The following is a 24,496-nucleotide window of genomic DNA, read 5'->3' as shown; positions in this document are numbered from 1 at the left end:
CAGTCTGCACTCTAAAATGTTTTCATGCCATATAAAGTTAAGATATTTATCTCCAACTATGATAGTAAATAGATGTTAGTTAGCTCTAAATATAATCAAAACAGCAATGAATTTCTCTAACATGATTTGAAAGTGAGTTTGTTGACATATCTCCAATATCTGCTTTTGAACTTATGATTACTGTAATTATTCTTGTGTGTGTGTTCTTTGCGAGTAATTACACGATAAATTTACTACACCCTAAATGTCAGTTTCTAACATTGTATCACCTTCAGTTTCCTCATTAAGACCAGTTTTCGCTGGGGTGTAACAAATTCCACCTCACCAGATACGTAATAACAAACAATCACCTCGCCAATCAAGGGTCTGTTCAGCTAGCCGCTAGTAAGTAGTAGAGGCTGTCACACGGGAGAGTAAACTGGCGACTGAGTAATCAATCACTACTGATCTGCATTTAGGGCAGTCGCTCAGGCGGCAGATTCCCTATCTGTTTTCCTAGCCTTTTCTTAAATGATTGCAAAAATATTGGACATTTATTGAACATCTCCCTTGTTAAGTTATTCCAATCTCTAATACCCCTTCCTATAAACGTATATTTGCCCCAAATTGTTCTCTTGAATTCCAACTTTATCTTCATATTGTGATCTTTGCTACTTTTAAAGACACCGCTCAAACTTATTCGACTACTAATGTCATTCCACGCCATCTCTCCACTGATAGCTCGGAATATACCACTTAGTCGAGCAACTCGTCTTCTTTCTCCCCAAGACTTCCCAGCCCAAACTTTGCAACGTTTTTGTAACGCTATTCTTTTGTCGGAAATCACCCAGAACAAATCGAGCTGCTTTTCTTTGGATTTTTTTTCTAGTTCTTGAATCAAGTAATCCTGGTGAGGGTCCATACACCGGAACCATACCTTGTTGGGATCTGACCAGAGACTTATAAGCCCTCTCCTTTACATCCTTACTACAACCCCTAAATACCCTCTTAACCAAGTGCAGAGATCTGTACCCTTTATTTACAATCATATTTATATGATTACCCCAATGAAGATCTTTCCTTATATTAACACCTAGGTACTTACAATGATCCCCAAAAGGTATTCCCCCCCCCCATCAACGCAGTAATTAAAACTGAGAGAGCATGATCGAGGTCATTTTGCAGTTGCTCACAATGTTGTAAATTATTACTCTGTACAGAATAATATATGCAAAAAGCGTTATCTCTGATTCCACTTTTTTATTCATATCATTGATATATATATAAGAAAACGTAAAGGTCCAATAATACTGCCTTTAGGAATTCCCCCCTTAATTATTACAGGGTCAGGCAAAGATTCACCTACTCTAATTCTCTGAGTTCTATTTTCTAGAAATATAGCCACCCATTCAGTCTCGCTTTTGTCCATTCCAATTGCACTCATTTTTGCCAGGAGTCTCCTATGATCTACCCCATCAAATGCCTTAGATAGGTCAATCGCGATAGAGTCCATTTGACCTCCTGAGATATCTGCTATATCTTCCTGGAATCCTACAAGTGGAGCTTCAGTGGAATAACCTTTCCTAAATCAGAACTTCCATCTATCGAACCAGTTATTAATTTTGCAAACATGTCTAATACAATGAGAAAGAATGCTTTCCCAAAGCTTACATGCAACTGACTGGCCTGTAGTTTTCAGCTTTATGTCTATTACCCTTACCTTACCTTTACACGCAGGGGCCACTACAGCAACTCTCCGTTCATTTGGTGTAGTTCCTTCATGCAAACAATATGCAAATAAGTACTTCACATATGGTACTATATCCCAACCCATTGTCTTGAGTACATCCCCCAAAATCCTATCAATTTCAGCTGCTTTTCTATTTTTTAACTTTTGTATCTTACTGTAAATGTCATTATTATTATCATAGGTATATTTTAATACTTCTTTAGTATTAGTCACCTCCTCTATCTGGACGCTATCCTTGTAACCAAGAATCTTTACATACTGCTGACTGAATACTTCTGCCTTTTGTAAATCCTCGCACACACACACTCCCCTTTGGAATGTCCTTCTTGGAACCTATTTCTGCCTTAAAGTACCTGTACATACCCTTCCGTTTTTCACTAAAATTTGTATGACCGCCAATTATGCTTGCTATCATGTTATCCTTAGGTGACTTCTTTGTTACATTCAATTTCCTAGTAAGTTCCTTCAATTTCTCCTTACTTCCACAGCCATTTCTAACTCTATTTCTTTCCAACCTGCACGTCCTTCATTGTCTCTTTACTTCTCTGTTATAATATAATGCATCGTTACCATTCCTTACCACTTTTAAAGGTACAAACCTGTTTTCACATTCCTCAATAATTGCTTTAAACCCATCCCAGAGTATGTTTACATTTTTATTTACCGTTTCCCACCGATCGTAGTTGCTTTTTAAAAACTCTCCCATGCCTGTTTTATCAGCCATATGGTACTGCCTGATAACCCTACTTTTAAGACCTTCCTTTCTATTACATTTATTTTTAGCTACGACAGAAACAGCTTAGTGATCACAAACACCATCTATTATTCCGGTTTCTCTATAGAGCTCATCTAGCTTTACCAGCACCACATCCAGAAAATTCTTCCCTCTAGTTGGTTCCATCACTTTCTGAATCAGCTGCCCTTCTCATATTAACTTATTTGCCATTTGTTGGTCATGCTTCCTGTCGTTTGCATTACCTTTCCAATTGACATTTGGTAAATTTAGATCACCCGCTACAATCATGTTCCTTTCCATATCGTTTCCCACGTAGCTGATTATCTTATCAAATAATTCTGAATCAGCGTCAGCGTTACCGTTTCCTGGTGTGTACACTCCAAAGACATCAAGTTGCCTCTTATCTTGAGAGATGAGTCTTACACCTAGAATTTAATTTTTGTCATCTTTAACTTTTTCGTAGCTTACAAATTCTTCTTTCACCAGAACGAATACTCCCCCTCGTACCATTCCTATCGTATCTTTGCGATACACACTCCAGTTCCGTGAGAAAATGTCTGCATCCATTATATCATTTCTCAGCCATGATTCAACTCCTATTACATTATCTGGTAAGTATATATATCAAATTACCGGTACTTAATTCTATTCCTTTCTTTACGATACTTCTACAGTCCAGCACTACCATTCTTATGTCATCTCCACTTGACTTTGAGATCCTTGTACCCTTATCACCGCTCCCTAGACCACCCCTTTTCCTTGAATGTACCTCTCTATAACCCTTCTAAACAAATTTCCTAACTTATATGTACCACTGCTGTTTAAGTGAAGGCCATCTGAGCGCAGATCCCTATCTCCTACTCAGCCATTAGGATCTAGAAGTCTCACTCCCAGTTTCCAACATACCCACTCCTTATTCTCATTTAAATCACCAATCACCTCCCAGTCAGTATCCCTCCTACGCAGTATTCCACTAATAACAATCACCGCTTCTTTGAACTCCACCCGTGCAGCATTTACCAGATTCTACACATCCCCAAGTATGTTGGTACTTACGCCTGCTTGCCTCACGTTGTTCGTACCAACATGAACACTCCCACGTTCTCCTTTCCCTCCTTCTGCTCGTCTACTTTCCTCAACATCTGCCTTAACCTAATTCCTGGATAGCACTCTACCCTGTTTCTCTTTCCCTCGCACGGTTTCCCCACATTTCTAACAATGGAATCTCCCATGACCAGAGCCTCAATCCTATCCACATCATTTGATCCCCTCCCCTCCCCTCCTGGTCACCCCTATCTTTCCTGATGGCTGCAGACGCTACTTCCTCCTCCCTATTTTCCCTCCCATGACTCTGTTGCTCTTGTCTTTTCCTAACCTCTACTCTACATTTCCCTTTCTATCTTTTCCTTTCCTATCCTCCTACTTCCGTATTTCTCAGCAACAGTTCCCTGTTCCTCATCTTCCCTCTGTTGTTCTACCTACGGTGACTCATACCGATTTCTCACAGACACGTGTCCTGAATTGTGATCCTGAATAGAGCCCGTAGTCTACAATGTCCTTCCCCTTAAAATATTAGACCATCTGTTTCTACAATTCTCCCCTTTGCTTCCTATTCCTCTTTTGGACACCGCGAGTAAAATTCTCACCAGCAAGCACTAGCACCTGAGTATTTGGGTGTCACACTAGGGTACCAGTAGTAACCAGTGAGTGCTCGCTGCTAAACACTAGCTGCTAGTAAACTAAGTATGAGACATCCTTAAAAGTAAATTGAAATATTTCCATGAATTTGCCGAAGATAATGACGAAATACAGGGTTAGTCAGCTACATTGTCACCCTCAAATAACTCTTGAATATTTTAAAATATTGTTTTTCTGTTTTCACTTTCACTAATGTTAACCAAGGGGTTCATAATCGGACTTGCAGTACATTTTCATGGGGGTAATTATCGTACTTAGTTTTGTTTTTCCAACGGAGCTACATTATTTTCTAAACCTAACCTTAAGCCTACAAACATTACGAATTCAGCACCGTGATTTTTTTGAAAATCGGACAAGTATATCTCGAGAAAATATGATGTATTCAAACTTGCTTCATTTTCCCAGGTGGGGACTGCCCTGTTCGATTCGCGCTACGTATGAAAAATTGCGTACAGTGAGTGTAAAACGTATTCGTACGACCCCACATATTTTAGAAAATAATGATTTTTTCATACCTTAGTATTCAAATACCTTCAATTATTTCATAAACAGTATGAAACCTAAACATTGCCATATACTTGTAATAAAATCACAGACAATAAATTTTCGTTTGAGGACCCGCAAAAAGTATTCCTACGACCCCCGTTTTCTCGAGTACAATCATCCCTCCACTCCCTGCTAATGACGTTGCGTATGTTGCTGTGGCCCGGTCATATCCCATTCACTAATTTTGACTCGCATGTTGACAGAACACCGTTCGATTGCATTCACACGTTGTCAGAATCCGGAAACTCTCGTTTTATATCCCAACGCTTTTAATTCTGTCAATATGTCATCCAGAATGGTAGTATAGTGGAGGTCCTTATTATTCCTAAGAAGGAAGTTATGAACAACACTGTCAAAGACAGTCCAAGCCTCATTTTTCAGTTTACTCTTGTAAGCAGGAAGTCTTTATCTGACATCAGTCTTCATGTCTTTGAGCCAATGAAAATTCCTTCTTTAACCTTGGCTTCTGACAGGTGCAGGAACGTCTTGCAAAAGTATGTGAAACAGCTTTCAGATTTTGGCATTGCTTGGACAGATTGTTTCATCGTGCCGAGGTAGATATGCAGAAGTGGCAGGAGAATTTTCCTTCTCTTCATAAGAAGCTCATGCAAAATTTTCTTGTTCCCTGGCTACATATTATTCCTTGGTGGTCACTATTTTTATTTTACTTTTTCAATTTTTTCATACCTAACTTTTCCATTCACAAAGGAAACATGGGTACTTAGGATATCCAGACTGCTGATCAAAAAGCATACACAGCACTTTCAGATCTCTACAAATCATCCACGGATTGTCTCTGTATTTAACTTCGTTAGGAGTAACTGAAATTTGTTTACGTTTCTTTTAATTGCATTCAGTGACCAGTGAAGACAAAAAAGACTATTACCATCGCTTAAAATAACAACTTTTAGGCTTCTTTTCGATGAGTCAATGAAACCTCTCCATTCATTCTCCTTGTGTGGAATGCCAAACATCTTCATCAACCCTCTAATATCGCTGCAGTTCACCAACTCACCCCCATCTGAAAACCAAGAGGTAAACTCCCGATCTCTTTTTCTGTATGGTGTAATAGATGTTCCATTCGCTAATAAATAATTTTCTTGCAGTCTGCAACCTAAGAATTCAGCTTTCTTCTTTGATAGTCGTAAATCACAAACTAAACCATTTAGTTCCGGTTGAGTGAACAGCTGAAGTCCTTCACATTCACTCACACGAAAAATCCTGATCGAACTTTTCTGAATCTACAGCACTGGTGCTACTGTCGTGATGTTGTAATTTCATAGGAGTTTGAAGGACAGGTACGTCTGGACGACGAGGAACTGGACATATGGCAGAGCGAAGGTCAGGATATAAAATAGTCTTCCATTCTTAGTGTTATGCAGTGGCGTATGCTGAGTCCAAGTCGTGGGCTACCACTAGACTTAGGTTACCCCTTTGCGATGGTTGGTTTAGTGAATGACAAGCCTTTTAAGCGTTTTGAGCTGCAACGAAGAACAGATACCTTATGTATAATACAGGATAAACAGGGGCATAATTACCCATACTACATGGCTTTAAGAGTGAAAAAGAAAAGGTTGCACATAACCGGCCATTAACAAAAGGCAAGGAGGCGAAACTCCAACACTCCTGATAGAAATGACTAAAAACCTAAGTGGGCTTACGGCTCAAAGATAGCGGTTAATCCCATACTACAAGAGGGTGACTAAAGCAGAAACCTTGAAAGCCAAGACGAGATTTACAAAATTTAGAGTTTGAAAACTTTAGTCACCCAATTGCAAGCTTGAATGGGAGACGGCAGAGGGTCACCACTCTTCTTTCCCTTACATTACATATTTCCCGGTAGAGAATAGAAACAGAGTCCTGAGACTTCGCTGAAAATCCTACATTTAAACCACCAGTTTACAAAATTACATTTAAAAAACGGCTAAAACTTTCTCCTCAAACTACCCGCAGGCGCTATCACGTGTTTAGGAAAATTCTGCCATTACCTTGTATCTCTGGATATTGTTCAAGCAGGTCGCGCCCCTGCCTTCTAGGCCTCCGTCAAGTCATACTCTCAGGCACTGGAGCAATTCAGACAAGACGACCCTAAAGTGCCCTGCTTATGTAGTTCTGTAAGGGGAAGCTTCCCGATTAAATTGAACCACACTTTGCTGATAGGCTGGATTCCTGTAAACAACCCTGGTTTTGATTGGCTAGAGAACATATTTAGAAGCATCTGATATTTAGATTACAGCAAAGGAGGAACCAGCTGAAGTGTTGACAACTTCGGTACATTTAAATAAAACAGTCTTCAGATAAAGGTTACCAATAACAAAAATGAAATAACCTAAGTTTTAGGTTTGTTTTTGGTGCGTGAGAGTGAGCTAGCAAATTGATGTTAGAGCCATCTAACTGTGGAAGACGAAATTCTTTGGAAGTTTACAAGTTGAAGTCCGTTGGCATAGATGACCGTAGAGAAGTCGCGCAGTTTAAATAGCCGGCAAACCGCTGGTATTATTATTATTATTATTATTATTATTATTATTATTATTATTATTATTATTATTATTATCTTCATACACTCCATACACACTAAACACATTACACTACCATCCACTATAGAAACACGTAATACTGATGACGCCCCACCACACAGCATTGGCGTAAGGAAGGATATTCAGCCGTAAACCTAGGCCTGACTACGGTACGAGCTGACTAACGAATTTACTAATAGGACAGGAATAATAATAGCAATAATAATATTACTTTTCTCCTGTGGGTTGGGCCGGTAGAATACACTCACGGTATCTCCAGCCTGTTGTAAAAGGAGACTAAAAGGGGTCCCAAAGGCTTTCATTTTTGTAGCACTTTTGAGCCTGACATTGCTTCCAGTTATTTGTGGCAGGCTACTCTCTTTCATGCCGGCCCGTGGTGTATGGGTAGCGTGACTGCCTCTCGCCCGGAGGCCCGGGTTCGATTCCTAGCCAGGTCAGGGATTTTTTCTCGACCTGAGGGCGGGTTCGAGGTCCACTCAGCCTACGTGATTAGAATTGAGTAGCTATCTGACGGTGAGATGGCGGCCCTGGTCGCGGAAGCCCAGAATAACGGCCGAGAGGATGCGCCGTGCTGACCACACGACCCCTCGTAATCTGCAGGCCTTCGGGCTGAGCTACGGTCGCTGGGCAGGCCAAGGCCTTTATAAGGACATTGAGTGCCGTGGGGTTTGGTTTTTTGGTTTGGGTTACTCGCTTTCATATTTCTTATCCGACTTCCCTTGATCAACTGTTGTTCTTTTTCTGTTCCGACGGTGTTAGGTTTCTGAGGCCTGGGGAGTCTTTCATTTTCAAGCCCTTTATGGTGCTTGTATTTCTTTGGACAATACGTTCATTCTAAGCATTGTTGGAACTTTTCAAATTTTGCTTAGGATGGTTGCCCACTTATACTTCCCCTTGAGTCAATAGAAACTTGATAAACTGCATTCCTTCAGATCATTTACAAATGAAACTGACCAATAAAGGATGATGTACATGAAATAAGTTACGGGCATTGGTGTAAGTAACGACCAAACAAACACTTTCCTTGAAGTATAGTATACTGATGATTCAAATTTTGCACAATGAATGATGATGACATTACATAGATAATGATAGTTTGTATGAAGATACGATAATAAGCTTTTGGGCCTTTTTTTCCACAGAGTACTTTGCTCTGCGTCTTCAAAAGATAATCTCGTCTGTTCACAAGTAAGACCTCTAAAAATGAATGAAGGTTTGAATGACTTGAACTTAAGAATGCTTTACCGTTGTCTATAGTAAGTGGTAGTCGAAAATCTTGGAACGCGACATAGATGGGCGTGCTCAGCTATTGCTGATTTGTCTGGCTGGTTGAGACGGATATTACCAGTGTTCCTTGATACGAGTACCCAACGGGGTAACTTCGGCCACTTTCTTGTATAGTTTTAAAATTAAAACGTGAAATATTCCCTCTAATTTTCTGAAAAATATAATATAAGTTCTGCCATGTTCGTTCTTCATTTTAAAATATGAATATAATTCTAATTTTTATTCAGTAATGAATTATGATTATCGAAAGAGTGGCTGGAGTTACCCCATGCTTTGGGGTAACTTCAGACGCCGTGAATGTTTTTAAAAACCTACAGAACGCCCAGTATCAACAGTCACAAACAAATTAAAACGATTTGTAGTGAAACAGATGTATAGTGGTCAAATTCATATTTTCCCCAAAGAATAAACTATTTTATTTAGCCTAAGCGTACAAGCATTGTATGATATTACAAATTACATTTTGCATTGCATAAATATTTGTAATGGTACAAAAGATAATAAATAAAAGGTACGAAAATCATAAAGCCCAATTGTATGGAGAGAAAAGGAGGTCGAAAAAGAAGCAATCTTGTAGTCTGTCCTCATAGTAAACTGTCTTCTAAATTAGAAAATATCTGGGCGGTCAATCAAATTCTTAAATGTGTATCGTCCATGTCAACTCGTATCCGTCTATTTAACATTGAAATTCGGAACCGTCTTTCCAGTCCCTTTCGGATAAACTTCCCCGTTTATTGTTATTGTGAATTTATTAATCTCTTCTAAAGCGTTCTTGAAGTAAACAGTATTGTAATTACAATACACGCGGCCGCGTAATGTTTTCCTGTATGTTGTTGTCATGACCCAAGTTACCCCGGAAGAGGACAACTTTTATCACAAAACCTTTCCCTGAAAAACCTATTTGAATAAAATGCATCAAATTGTGTTGATCAGTTACCGGACGTACTTACATTTTGACCCCATTAACCACTGGAATGGAGAATCGAATGCCGGGGCTAGAGAACAGTTTGTTTTCTGCTGTTACCAGACAACTCAATAATCGGGGCTGCGAAAAAAATCGTTTCACTCAACAATGAGCCCACCAATGTTCTTTGGACTACTTAGTGTTGATAGAGCATTCTATTGTATGTTCATTTTAGTTGTTGCATTGCTTCATCTTTTTCAGTATAGGAGGCAGGAGAAAATAAGTATTGCTATTCGTCAGTGGCCGAAGTTACCTTGTATGGCCGAAGTTACCCCACTTTACGGATACCAATGGAACCGGAATGTTTGGCCAATGTATACCCTGCCGCAAGTACAGGGAATTTTGTACACCCCAGGTTGTACTTTGTATGGCTTATTACTAAGAGTGGTGCAGCTTTTGTAAGGCAGATCCTTCAACGATGATGCGCACCATGTGTTATAAGTACAATGTACCTTTAATAAATAAGGAAACAAGATCTTGCACGGAGAAACTTTATTTTACAGGCAGATAAAATAATACATAGTAGTACACATTGCTATTCAACATACTCACCATTCTTATCCAAGCTCTTGTTCCTCTACATCAAGACATCGATGTTGGTTAAGACAGAAATCTGCTTCCGGTTTCTGAAGCCACGTCATGACGTTCATCCTCTTGCTTCATCAACAATCCAAAGAGATGGAAATCACTGGAGGCCTGGACGGACGGTCATCGCCCAGCCCAGCTCGACAAGGATTGCCTTTTTCTAGGTTGAGAAAGAGAGAATAGAGCTGTGTTAGTATGTGTCTTTTTGGGGGGGTGGGGGGTGCCGGAGGCTCCGCCCCGCCTCACAGCCCGTGGTATCCTACCTCTTTGGACAAATGACCGACAAGCGAGTACTAACGCAAGAACATAGCTTAGTACAAGAGTACAGAATAACTTGAGGTGCAAAGGCTAGTCTTCTGCCAGCTACTTCCACCCCTCCGTAAAGGAGAAGTTATGAGAAACTTCCCTAAACCCACCAGGCAATCCCATATCTCCTTTCGGCACTGGTGACCCTGTCGCGGTCATACCAAGTCATCCCCGGCGCTAGACCACTGCCGCTCAAAAGCCACTGTCACCCTCGGTGCATGGCCGCCTGCAAGGCTTTCAAGGTAGAAAATGGAGAAGATAATAACATTTAAAAAATAAATTTTGATGTGCGTTCGAGAGAGAAGTGTTGTAATGGTGAATTTTGGTATTTATAGAAAAGCACGTTTTGTTATACTGTATATGTTCCGGGTGGTTTAGAAAGCTTTTCACGAGAGTTTAATCCTGATGTAAACAAATAGGCGGAGCACGTTGCCTTTGCACGTGGACATGGTCGTAGTTGGAGAAGCAACCGTCACACTCACTCGACTGTATGTGAGATCGAAGGAAAGTAATACGTCGAATTACATTTTTATTTTAGTTTATTACATTTAGAGAGTTTGGAAGAGTACGTAATCAAATTAAAATATGTTTATCATATGTACCGGTGTATATATATAGTTTTGTTTTAATAAAATAAATTAAATAACGAGAAATGAAGACACAGGGCGTGGTGTAATACAGGAAGTCTTCTCGTAGTGAGGGAAAGTCCCAAGCTGTACAGTGTGGAGATAAGGTGTTGCATCTTGCAGCAGCAGTCGGTGTCAATACAGTATTCATAGCGAGAGAAATGGAGCAAGAGGTAGGGCCATCGCGTGTAGTGAAGCACAAAAGAGGAAAACCGCTTAGAAGTGACCATAGGCAGTGCATCGTGAGTGTGTTCAATAAACTAAGTGAACAGAATCCAGGTTTAGTCGTTTATTCAGAAGTTCAGATCTTCGCACTGTTGTCGTATGTGATGCGTAGACCTGTACGTCCGATCACGAGACGTTGACGGGGTGGAAGTCGGTACTACACGCTCAGCGAATCACAACTCTTTCTTTGGCGGAGGCGTGGACATACCATGTTTACGTCAGGATTAAACTCTCGTGAAAAGACATATACATCCATTTGCCTTGCTCTGGCCGCTAGGGCCTCTGTATCTCGTCCGTTTGATTGGATCCACTCACTCACTCACCAAGGTATTTAAATTTATACACGCGGTTTATTGTTCCATATTTGGTGTTCAGTTGGGTCGTGTTGTCTTTGATGTTTGTCGTTACTTTCTTCTTTTCAAAGAATATCTGCAAGCCTGTTTGCTCTGCTACCTCTTTCAGCACATTAATTTTTTCTGTTGCATTTTCAAAATTTTCTGTCATTATTGCTATATCATCCGGAGAAGCTAAGCAGTCAATTTCTACTCCATTCTTCTTCGCCCCAGTCCGCAAAGGTCTGAACAAGTTTCCATCTTGTAGGATCTGACGCCACTCCTTTATTACTTTCTCCAGTACGCAGTTGAACTAGTGTGGTGATAGTCTTATCTCCCTGTCTAACACCCGTTTTAATTGCAAAGGGTGCAAAGTAGCATCCTTGGAATTTTACTTTGGAGATGGTATTAGTGAGGGTCCGACTCATTGCCTGAATGGTCAACGTAGTGGCCTTTGGTTCAGAGGGTCCCGGGTTCGATTTCCGGCCGCGTCGGGGATTTTAATCGCTTCTGATTAATTCTTCTGGCTCGGGGACTGGGTGTTTGTGTCCGTCCCAACACTCTCCTCTTTATATTCACACAACACAACACACTACACTACCAACCACCACAGAAACACGCAATAGTGATTACATCCTTCCATATAGGGTTGGTGGCAGGAAGGGCATCCGGCCGTAAAACAGAGCCAAATCCACATGTGCGACGCAGTTTGCACTCGCAACCCCACACATGTGGGAAAAGCAGTACAAAGGAAGAAGTAGTTGGTATTAATGAATGTTGCTGCTATAACCTCTAGCAGTTTTTCGGCTACTCCCACTTCTGCGGTTATTTGAAGCAACTCATTGCGGACAATGGATTTGTATGCCTTTCTGCAGTCTATAAATGTGCATATCGGTACCTATGTTCGGCCTCTCAACATATATCTTATTATCGTTTTAAGATTGTGGATCTGTTCCGCTGCTGATCGGCCTTTCCGAAAACCTCCTTGGTACCGGCATCGTCCAAGCGAGCGCTTAACGTGTTGTTGTCGTTCTAGGATGGATGACCATAGAATCTTATATGCTACTGGGAGTAAGGAGATGAGTTATTTACATCGTTGATATTTCCTTTGTGCGCGTAGAGGCGCGCGGCTGTGAGCTTGCATCCGGGAGATAGTAGGTTCGAATCCCACTATCGGCAGCCCCGAAAATGGTTTTCCGTGGTTTCCCATTTTCACACCAGGCAAATGCTGGGGGCTGTACCTTAAGGCCACGGCCGCTTCCTTCCAACTCCTAGGCCTTTCCTATCCCATCGTCGCCATAAGACCTATCTGTGTCGGTGCGACGTAAAGCCCATAGCAAAAAAAAAAAAGATATTTCCTTTCTTATGTAATGGATGGATTCAAGCATCCTTCCAGTCCTCCGGTAGTTGATCTTTCTCCCATATGTCAATGATGGATTTATGCAAGACGTCTATTGCTTCCTCCGGCGCGTATTTCCATAGTTCTACTATCATGGAGTCTTCACCAGAGGCTTTGTTGTTTTTTAGTCTTCCTATGTGGCGTTTGATCTCATCGCGATCCGGGGGAGAAGACTGCGGGTTTTGGTATGTTGGTTCTTATTGAAGTTAACTAGTTTTTCACAATTTAGAATTTTGTCGGAGTATTCGGCAAGGACCTCACAGTTTTCTTCATTTGATGTTGCTAAAGTTCCATCTTTCCTTTGAAAGCAGAGGGAGGGAGGCTTGTACCCTTGTATACTCTGTTTAAAACCCCTGTAATATTCTCGGGACTTTATTGTTATTATTATTATTATTATTATTATTATTATTATTATTGCAGGTGTCGATTACCTCTATGGAGGAGTCCCGTGTCCTTATCTGGCACCGGGACAAACTCAAGCTCACCATTATTACTGACCAGTTCCTGCAGGCTGTTTTTGACCACATTCTGGGACGTGATGTTGTCAAGAAACTCATGCAGGTAATAAATTCATAAGGAGTCTCTAATATTCTAAAATAACATTATTGGTAAATTATGTATTGAAATGTTTCGTATGTCCAAAATACTAACCCCTATTCTTTAGAAAAATAACATGTATGACTGCATACTTCACTCCAATGAACATAGTTCTTGCTGAGTATTGAGATTTTAAACATTGAAATGTGTACGTTACATCCCTAAAGGTTGCATTAACTTATATTAGTATTTAAAATTTATAGTCATTTGTAGTGGTTTAAAGAATACTGTAAATTTACTTTATTTTTGGTCTTTGCCTGCCATATGATATTATTTTAGGTGCTGAGTTGCCCGCTGAAAAGTTCATATTTTCTCTCTCTCTCTCTCTCTCTCTCTCTCTCTCTCTCTCTCTCTCTCTGTGCGTTTTTAAAATTGTTTTTTAGGTCTGTTCTTTCACATATCACATTATTTTATATATTGGTATTATTTTCCTCATAAATGTATCCAGTAATGTTTTATGTGCAGAGTGAAAACTCAAGATTAAAATTGCTCTTCTCACAACTGTCTGCTTACATAGTTAAGTTAGTTTCTCATATGATCTTGTATTAGTTTATAATTGAAAACAATAGTTAAGTTAGTGCATTATATTTGCACACCATGTAAAACCATTCTGTAACCTCAAAAGTTTGTGAATAGCTACATTGATGGAAGATACGTTTAATATGATGGCGCATGCCCATATCTCATATGAGGTGGCTTTGTAGCTCTTCTGATGGCTTATATGAACAGTCCTCATAATGTCACATGAGTGATACTTGCTGAGCGTGATCCGTGAGTGATAAGTATGATTTAGACATACACAAGTTATCAGTATGAACAAATGACAGCGTTCGAGAGAGTTTGTATAATTAGGCTACGAGAGTCAATGTGGACAACGCGCTGAATTTGCTGTCTTTGGGCCCCTTTGCTCGTCACCATCGGCTTGCACTGGGAATGAGAGGCGTGTGAAAATATTCGTACTTCGGGAACATGGGTTCTGGATGACCCTAACTGACCACCAGGTGGTAGGATTGTTTGATTCCCTGACAAGCACGAACAAATCTGTTGTCCCCCACCATCCACAGAGAGGTGGCAGCTTCGCTGTGCTTCTTTATCTCCGCCAGAAGCCTCTCCAGATGCCTAATACTGGCATATCTAAGATTTCAATGACCTTTACGTTTTCTGCTACAAGCACCTCAATATTAATGTCTTAGTTTACAGCAGTGTCAGTAAAGAGCAATGTAGAATGCTACGGCCTGGTGACATACTGTCTTTAGTGATGAATCATGATTTATCTCTATGCGTAGGTGGCAGCAGTTGGGAGGATCACAGGTGAGTACTTCAATCCCTGCCTCATTTTATTGCAGCATACCATCCCCTACTGCTGGAGTGGTGGTCTGTAGTACTATCATGCGTAATGTTGCAAGAAATTGTTAAGGTAACCAGTAATATCCCAAACAGTGAGGGTGCAAGAATATTTACACAACTAAATGTGTGGGAAAGCTCCGGGAATTCGATAGAGGACCTGACAACAAGCAGAGCGTGTCCTGTAAACATATGGTTTATTTGCTTTCGTTTCCGTGTTACAGGTATTGTTTGTGGCGTACATAACACAGACCACTTCACTATGCAAGTTGGTCATTTGTGTAGGGAACACACGGCACTTGTACGTTTCGTCCCTATTCAAGTCTGTGTGCATTTGTTTTGCATTCAGAGCCACGTTATGCCAGTTGCTTAGCAAAGTAAACACTTCCACACAGGTCATAAGCTAGACTGGAGTGATATCTCTTGTCAGTTATTGAGTGCACGTATAGTGCAAGTGGAGGAATACGTGTTGTCAGTTGTTATTGAGTGCACGTGCAGTACAAGTCCTGATACAATGGGGTACTCGAATCAGGAAATGGCAGACATGCACCTTCTGTATGGACGGGCTCAGTGTAAAGCAAATGAAGCATGGGGTTTGTATGCGGAACACTTTCCTAATAGACGTTTACCGAACAAAAAGACATTCCGAAGAATACATGGGCGTTTTTGCGAAACAGGCTCGTTTAGCAGGCGTGTTGCTGGTAATGGACGACCTAGGAGCACAAGAACACCTGACACAGAGGAACGAGTTCTCAAACATATTGAGGAAAATAGCAGGATCAGCATCAGGGAATTAGCGGCAAGGGTGGATGTGAGTCATATGACAGTGTGGAGAATTCTACGACAACAGCTCCTTTATCCATATCACATTCAAAGAGTCCAAGGTCTTAGTGCAGGTGACCTTCCACTCAGAGCAGCATTTGTACCTGGTTTCAACAGATGTGTGTTCAAGAGCAACATTTCCTCTCTGCTATTCTGTTGACCGATGAAGCGAAGTTTACCAGAAGTTGAGTGCAGAACTTTCACAATACACATGTCTGGGCGTATGAAAATCCCAGAGAAGTTGTGCAAACCAGACATCAACAACAGTTCAGTATTAATGTTTCGGCTGGAATAATAGGTGACACATTAAGTGGTCCTTTCATTTTACCGGGAACATTGACAGGAGCGTCATACTGCATCTTTTTATCAAATGATTTACGTGGTTTTTTGGAAGACGTCCCACTGGATTTAATTCATCGCACGTGGTTCATGCATGATGGAGCACCGCCTCATTTTGCTCTTGCTGCTAGAGCAATTTTACATCAGCGATTCCCAAACAAATGGGTAGGGCATCAGGGAGAAACACCGTGGCCTGCTCGTTCTCCCGATCTCGATCCTTTAGACTTCTACTTATGGGGTCCTTTGAAGGCCGTTGTGTATGCCACACCTATTCATAACATGGGAATGCTGCGTCAGCGAATAGAGCAAGGGTGTCATCAGATACAACAGACGCCTGGAATATGGGAATGAGTGAGACAGTCAATGATGCGGCGCATAGACGCCCGAATTACAGCTCGTGGTAGCCATTTTGAACACCTTCTGTGGAGAAATGTAAGTAGTAAATTACACTTTATCAACACAAATGACCAACCTGCATAGTGAAGTGGTCTGTGTTATGTACACCACAAACAATGCCTGTAACACGGAAACGAAATCAAATAAACTATATATTGTCAGGCCCTCTATCAAATCCCCGGAGTTTTCCCACATATTTAGTTACACCCTGTTATTGTTGAACTCTTTATTTTGCTTACTATATAGACTACCTGACTACTGAAAGAAATGAAATACTGTAAAACAATAATCAATAGAAATTACTACATTTTTACAGCTGTGTTCGACTTCTTATCTTACTACATGCTGCTAGATCTCCATAGCCTCGTCACTAGTGTAGGAGATCATTCACAGATATGAAGTACTCATTCCTACCCTCCGAATTCATATTCCTTTTTTTTAGTTTTCAAGTAACTATACATTTCTCCTACTGCCAGTTTTAATAAATATAATCTCTCTAATGAACTAGATTTGATGTATGAGAATTTCATTAAACATAAGCAGTGAAACGGGAAGAATATTCTTCATGGATATCCCAGATGTATGCATTAGTAATGAGTGGGAAAAGGATTTTGAAGTGCTAAAAATTGAAAAATATTTATTTTTTGCGTTAAAAAGTTGAAAAGTATTTGCTAAAACATTTGGCTGGAGAAAAGGTCTGTTGGGAGGCAGAAGAATTCAAAGGTGCACAGTTGCACATTGGTAGAAGCTTTTCTTGCTGCAGTGTCACGTTCAGAGCTGGCTGTGTGGACTGTCAACCACTGAGAAAGTTTCCCAAGGAGAAGAAGAGATTGATCCTCTTTGGTGACTTAAAAATATTTTCTTTGCATTCAGTATCAATGTACCACTTTGGGATACAGTATTTGGATATTTTCACACACCCTGTGGAGAGTATGTGCAATGCAAGTTATATGTATCATTTTTGGATAACTCGCACAAAGAATGGCAGCAGCTTTGTCCATGTAATATTCTGCATCTGTAAGCGAGAGCAACACGCCATATGACGACCTGCAAAATGTGTGGGAAGTGCGAGCATGCTGGAGTTGACTGAACACCCACCTGTGTGCGTCAACTGTCCAGGTGTGCATGCTCCTATCTCCAAGGAGTGTCCCACATTCAAGTAGGGGAAGAAGATCCAGGAGATTAAAACTCTGGATACCACGAACCTACTACGCTGACGTAGCAGGGGGAGAGATGATACTCCCACGTGGCGCGTCCCAGGTGGCGGATAGGGGGGTCCGAACCGGCCAGCCGACGGACCAAACACACAACCTCTTGTGGGAGGGGGACGCAGACGAATACACCCACGTATCCTATCCCCTGCTTGTCGTAAGAGGCGACTAAAAGGGTCGACGAAGGGATGATTGTATTAACAACCATGAAACCACTTGTGATTAGTACCACCACGCCGGGAACACCATGGGTCACTCTTACTTGCGCGTAGCACCATTATGTTAGGTACCAAATTGGTTTGTGATTAGTAGCAACAGAGTGCGTTGCCGGCTGTTACAGTACCTACCTGTGATTAGTACCACTTTGGGAGTGACATCATGGGTGAGCGACACAATGGTTCTGGCTTGCCTATGATTAGTACCCACTATCTGAGGAACACCACGGGATAGTGCGAGTCCCTGTGGTTAGTACACGTATGCGATGAACACCACAGGTTTGCGTTGCCTGTAAATGGCGCCGCAATGTGCAAAACACCATAGCTCTGTATTACATGTGCGAATTTCCTTACCTGTGAGTAGTACCATAATGTGTGGAATACCGCGAGTCTACGCTAGCAACATGGCAAATACCATGGTTCTACTTTTCTAGCGATAAGTACCATTATGAGGGACCGATGACTTGGATTTTGGGCTCCTTTAGACAGCAAGCATCATCGATTCAGTATTATGCTATAGAAGCAGTCCCTTGGTCAGTAATACAATTCTTTTACGTCAGTTTCTGTGAATGTGAGGCATTGCGGGTCGGATCCACTGATCGTTTTAAATTCATATCCATCCATTGATTCGTCCTCACTTTTCGACTTCTCCTCAGTGGAGGATTTTGGACTTTCAATTTGTCATTACTTTGGAGATCAGAAGAATGCAAATGTCCGCTGATGCACGGGGTGAAGGGGTTTTCACCAGCACAGCCAGTGACGCATTGGTTACCATAGCAACTCCGCTACTACCCAGGCAGCTCTTCGATCTTGTCAGTTGTAATCCAGCTGTGTCTGCGTTCATTGCCGTTGTTTTGTTCTGCGTTCGTTCATTTGTTTGCCATGTATGTCTTGTTATTGTTGTTGCTCTTAATTTCTCTTGTTATTTCTGTGTGGAACTGTTTTGTAAAGACAGCGTAATGTCTGTCGTACGCAAGAAGGGAAAGACAATTCACAGTGAAGCTAGAGAAGTGATCAGGAATATGACAAACCAATGTGATGAGGAAGCTAGACAAGGAAAATTCAAGTACTTGGTAACAGAGAGTAACTTGCGGGCTGCTAATTACAGCGGTGTACCGGTATCTGTTCGAACGATCTCAAAGATCCGCAAGGAATGACTTTCTGCTGGTGAGTCTTCACTGTGTACTCCAGATCAGAGGAACCCAAGCTTCATTGTGATGAATTTGATAGGGGAGTCATAAAATACGTCATAAACGACTTCTATGTAAAGCTGAGAATTGTTCCCACAGCACCGAAGCTGCTAAAGGCAATTCAAGCGAAAATGAACTTTCCGTGGAGGGTGCACACACAAAGAAAGTTGTTACATGATATGAGTTTCAAGTGGAAGGGATGCGCTCTTAACAGGAAAATACTGATTGGGCGCCCAAACATTGTTTATTGGTGAAGTAACTATTTGAGACGCATGAGATTTTACCGTTCTCAGAATAGGAACATCATTTATATTGATGAATCATGGGTTGACAATAACCTCACATGTAATAAATGTTGGCAGAGTGACAGTGTAAGGGCATAACAACCAACAGAAGCTCTTCAAATAGGCTTATACTTGTCCACGCTGGTTCTAAGAGTGGGTTTATTGATGGAGCAAAGTTGATTTTCAGAGCAGGAAAGGCCACAGGAGATTACCATGGCCAAATGAATGGAGTAAATTTTCATAAGTGGGTGAGTGAAAAACTTCTTCCTAATCTTCCCTCTGAAAGCGTTATAGTAATTTACAATGAGCCTTATCACAGTACTGACATAAACAAAGTACCTTCTCGGTATGCTGTTAAGTGATATGGTGACATGGTCAATAGAGAATAAAGTTAATTTTTCTGAAGAAATGAAGAAATTTCAGCTTTTTGAACTGATCCAGAAATTCAAAGATCCTGAAAGAAAATACCGGTTCGATGCATTACTGTTTTACGCTTGCCTCCTTACATGTGTGAATTCAATGCTATCGAACTGGCCTGGGCCAAAATCAAAACTGTACGAGAACAGAACATTTCGGGCGACATCTCGTTAACGAAGCTGCAGGAAGTGACGGCGAATGCTATCGCATCTGTGATACCGACTGGGAAGGATTCGACCAACACGTCATCAACCTCAAAAACAAGTTCTGGGAAAAGGATGCGTTAATGGAAGATGCAGTAGACAGTTTTATCATACGCGTAGGTGATACGGAATCCAGTGAAGATGATGATTGGGGGGAGTGGTGATTCATCTTCTGTGCGACGTTCCCGGCTCCTTGAGAGGACGCATAAATATCCAGGCTAGCTTAATTATGACCTTTCCAACTAAATAGTTCTATAATTTGGGTGTTGAGTTCCGAATCAGAGAAAGATATACCATACGGAGCCAAATAAGACTTAAATCATCTATAGAAACGACTTTCATATGTTGCTTATTCTAATTCTTATGCTATCAAGATGTTACCGCTCTCATTTACTTAAATCTAGATCTCTATACTACGAACACATTGAAAGAACTGTTTAACATTTTACATATTTGTTTATTATACAAATGTTTCAATCCAGAATTCGAATATTGAGCTATCCTCCACAAGAAAAATCTGGTAAAGGAAACTGTATGATCAACTGTTCACTTGGCCTATTTCTAGGGAACATGGACTTAACCTCATAAGTCTACCTATTTCTCCACTCAATATTTAATTAATCATTTCCGTTTCTCTTCTAATTGCTCTATATCATTCCTTCATTCAGCGCTTCCACATTTCTGGGTGGAAAGAAGAATCGAAGAAAAGGGCGGTATCGTGCAAAAATATATGTAAGCAATGTTTATGGAGAATCCACCGGTATTTAGCACATCCGGCGCCCACTATACATTCTAAAGTAAAAGTTGTTTGATTTTGTCATCATCTGTAATAGATCTTACTGGAATCCACTACATTAAGTGCTCAGGTCATGCTTGCCCACAAAATCAGGGACAGAATACAGTGTGTGGCAAGGTATTAAGTTCCGCATAAGCCATTATTAAGTTGAATACCATTATGCTCCAACTCATAATTATCAAATTAAAAATCATATAAGTCCAAAAGAAAATGTCAAATTCTCCCTCTTAGGCCCTTAAAGCTATAATCGAATTGGAATAAGGCGTTCAATTAATGAATTGAAACGAAGTCAAATATGTTTGACTACTTAGTGAAATATTTTCTAGCATAGGTAATTAAAAATTCGTATAAGTAATTGGAAACTTACTTGGACAATTAAAGAATTAACTTATCTGTATAGTTAGTAACTTATCTGGGTAACAAAAAAAATATTTGTTTGGGTGCACCCTAGCAAAGGAAAAGAAAAATATTTACAACATGAGTTCCAATAAGCAAAAATATAGACTGAGGGTGTCTTCTTCATGGTATCCAGGACGCATTTTGAGACTTATAACCATATCTCAAGAATTGGAATTTTTCCCTACTACATATCAGGTTTGAATTAACTGTTAGCTCTCCCTCGGAGCTCATATTCATTTACTGCCATAGAATAATCCTATATGGGTGCTAATCTGGGAGGATAGTTCCCTAATATTTCCATACATAGTTAAGTCACGATGTTGGATAAAGAATAATGAATATTGAATGTTGAATGTTGAATATTAATGCTTCTTTATTTACGTCGATTTATTCCGCGTGAAGTCCGATAAGTCCCCCTTTCAAATCAATGTAGTTCTCATAAAAGTTCATCCAGAACCAATAAGATACATATACCATTTAAAGTTCCAAATCCTCTCGTCATTTTAAGCTAAACATAGGTGCGATATTATACTTGTTAACGACTACTCTACTAGTCTCGTCTGAAATATGCTATCTAGAGTGGTGCATGGTGTGAAGACTTGACCGTTGAATATCATTCCTACATTTCCATTCAGTCATCAGTGATAGGATGTCGCCTAAGAAGTTACTACGTTCCTCTCGTCTGAGAATAGATTTGTATTAGAAAACATTTGTGACAGCACATGTGTTTAATTCGTCCTCCTAACTGAGATTTTGTTGACACTACCAAGTGTGCGTTCTAACCAACAGATGTCACTCCGATCTTATTTGCATTTCTTTATGCTTGCTCGTAAGATAAACAATACATGAAATTGCTACACGTTCATTTCCTAATTAGCATAACTCTACATGAAAACCATTAAGTGCATAGCCACGTCACCGTGCTTATCCTCGCGAAGAATCAATAACTATCATTACTTTAAATCATCAATCACGTATCAACTTCTCTAAAAAACATTATTATTATACTTCAAAACCATAATCTGTGTCCTTACTAACACGGGTTCACTTCTTACAATCGTGGCCCTTATTATTTCAATTACGGTTCATGGATACTTTTCCAGATACTATGACCTTCATTCAGTCATAACCACCATTTATCATAAACAGATTTGTCTATCTAGCAAGCATATCGTACTGCTGGTTCCTAACTTGACATTCATTGACTATAACCAATGTACACACGTATCTATATCGCTCTTTTACATATCATACAATTTACTGTTACCTTGACTAACTCAGAATTTCACACTACATGGATCACCTTTCGAACGTAGGCTTTCATCACTGAGTGACTACCTATCCAAGGATTTGTCATGCATATCTGAAGATTACCTATCCACCTTTATTCTAACTTATCACACCACTCTTGTCGCTTAACCACTTCGCACGGAACAAATTAATAAATCATACTACATTTACAGTTGAATATAAACATTATTACACTGATTTAAAAGTAAGACTTATCTGAATTCAGCAGCTCCAGTCGCCGTCATATGTCCAGTTGACAGGACATATTGAAACGTCGCTATTTATTTCCCTGGGTGGACGGGAAATATTCGCATATTCCTCCTCTGGGCTCAGTCATCTCGGTCGGCAACGTCATCCTGCGGCACCCATTTGGGCAGTCTGGCTTATCATCTCCTTAGAGCATCTTGTCCATCTGTGGTCTAGTTGGAATATAATAGCATATAAGATTAATTAGCATTTCCATTGTGAATAACTGTGAGAAACTGTCTAATGCGAAGATTGTTCCCTTTGAAAGAGTTGATTTACTTGTTGAATATTCTCCTTAGGGTGATGTAATTTTATAATTTGAAACGATTAATTCTCTTTCTTCACTCAATTTCGAGTTATTGTAGGATTCCCATTCTGTAACTCTTCACTTCGGCAATATCGTGAAGTACGTCAGCAGGGACTGCAGTGACGTAAACTTGTTGCTGTTATTTTCCTCTCTTCACGTCTCTTGGAGTTCGCTGAATGAAATTATTAGTCTCCCACTCAATTCGCAATGTAGCTTCTAAAAATTCATTCTTTATCCCGCTGAGCTGATTTCTTGTTGTACCGTCCTTAAAATTCTAGTGCAGTTACTTCCGTCTTCAACTCGTATTTTTTTTTTTAGGTAGCAATCCAATCTCGTTTTTCTAATTTTTTTTCTCATAATTGTTAGTAACAATATTCCCGTTCGATCCTTTAAACTGCCTTCTGGATCTTAATTCTTCTTCTCTCCCACTTGATGTGAGTACTTTCGCCTTCACATGCGGTATGATCAGACCTTTCGGCGTTAATTATTCCAAGATACATGGGTTCCATCTTTGTTCTACTTACGGTCGTAACTTCTCATAACAGTGAAATGGCACATGTGATTTCGACCTAGCTTAACCGCTAGCAGTGAGCGATGATGAAATTGATTAACCGGAATCCTGTTACTCATTCTCGTTTTTAATTCTTTCATAGCTGTTCAAAATCCTAAGATTACTGTGTTCCCATGCAGGCTACATTTTCATATTTTTTCCTGAGAAACTTACTGTATTTTATGCCATTTATTCATTCTCAAACTGTTCATTCAATTAACTTCATCGTTCATATTTTCGCATAGTCTTCAAAGCATTTTACCGAGCACCATATTAATAACCTTTATACTACCCTACTCTAATAATTTGCATTTATTTCTTTGAAGATTTGTGATACCACGTACTTTTATCTTTGTTATGTACAATATGTTCAAGTGTTAGTGGGGAACTTTCTAGGCTTTGGTTTATTTGTGTAAGGTTCATTATTATCGTATACTTGTTTTTAAGATTTGTATATATATTATGTGTTGTATGTATTGATGAAATCTGAGGTGTGGATATATTATATATAATATAACAAAATAACAGCTGGTTGATTTCAAGTCAGTGGGAAGGTATACAATCCAGGTACTGTTCCCTAAACTTTTTGTAGTTTTCAGAGGGTTAGGTAAGCCCGAATAAGATGTGCACAACACGGCCTGAAGTACACGTCCTGGGAGAAAAGGAAGAATTATCTCTCTTTGTTAAAATAAGAGATCGATCTGGTGATATTTCCGGACATTTATTATTATTATTATTATTATTATTATTATTATTATTATTATTATTATTATTATTATTATTATTATTTACGAATAGAGGATTGCAGACCGAACGATGAAAGGCATAACAGTCTCTAATGGAGATGTACAACCTGTGTCTGAAAAGTTCGGCGAATGGTCGGCTAGTTTGTACACCGTGCTAGTTCGGATGATGCGCTC

The 24,496-nt window shown here is 40.1% G+C and overlaps 1 protein-coding gene across 1 annotated transcript in view; it reads left to right on the top strand.

Annotated features, from left to right (window-relative positions):
- Positions 1-24,496, top strand: part of LOC136862779 (popeye domain-containing 2) — a 255,712-nt gene that overhangs the window by 95,008 nt on the left and 136,208 nt on the right. Inside the window, exon 4 of the mRNA XM_068226268.1 lies at positions 13,391-13,531. Within this exon, the coding sequence (XP_068082369.1) occupies positions 13,391-13,531 (141 nt within the window). The remainder of the gene's footprint in view (positions 1-13,390; positions 13,532-24,496) is intronic.

The sequence above is a fragment of the Anabrus simplex genome, chromosome 1, assembly GCF_040414725.1.
Source record: "Anabrus simplex isolate iqAnaSimp1 chromosome 1, ASM4041472v1, whole genome shotgun sequence".
In the NCBI taxonomy this organism is placed as follows: domain Eukaryota; kingdom Metazoa; phylum Arthropoda; class Insecta; order Orthoptera; family Tettigoniidae; genus Anabrus; species Anabrus simplex.
Note: the sequence above shows the minus strand (reverse complement) of the source record. Positions and strands in the feature narration are given on the sequence as shown.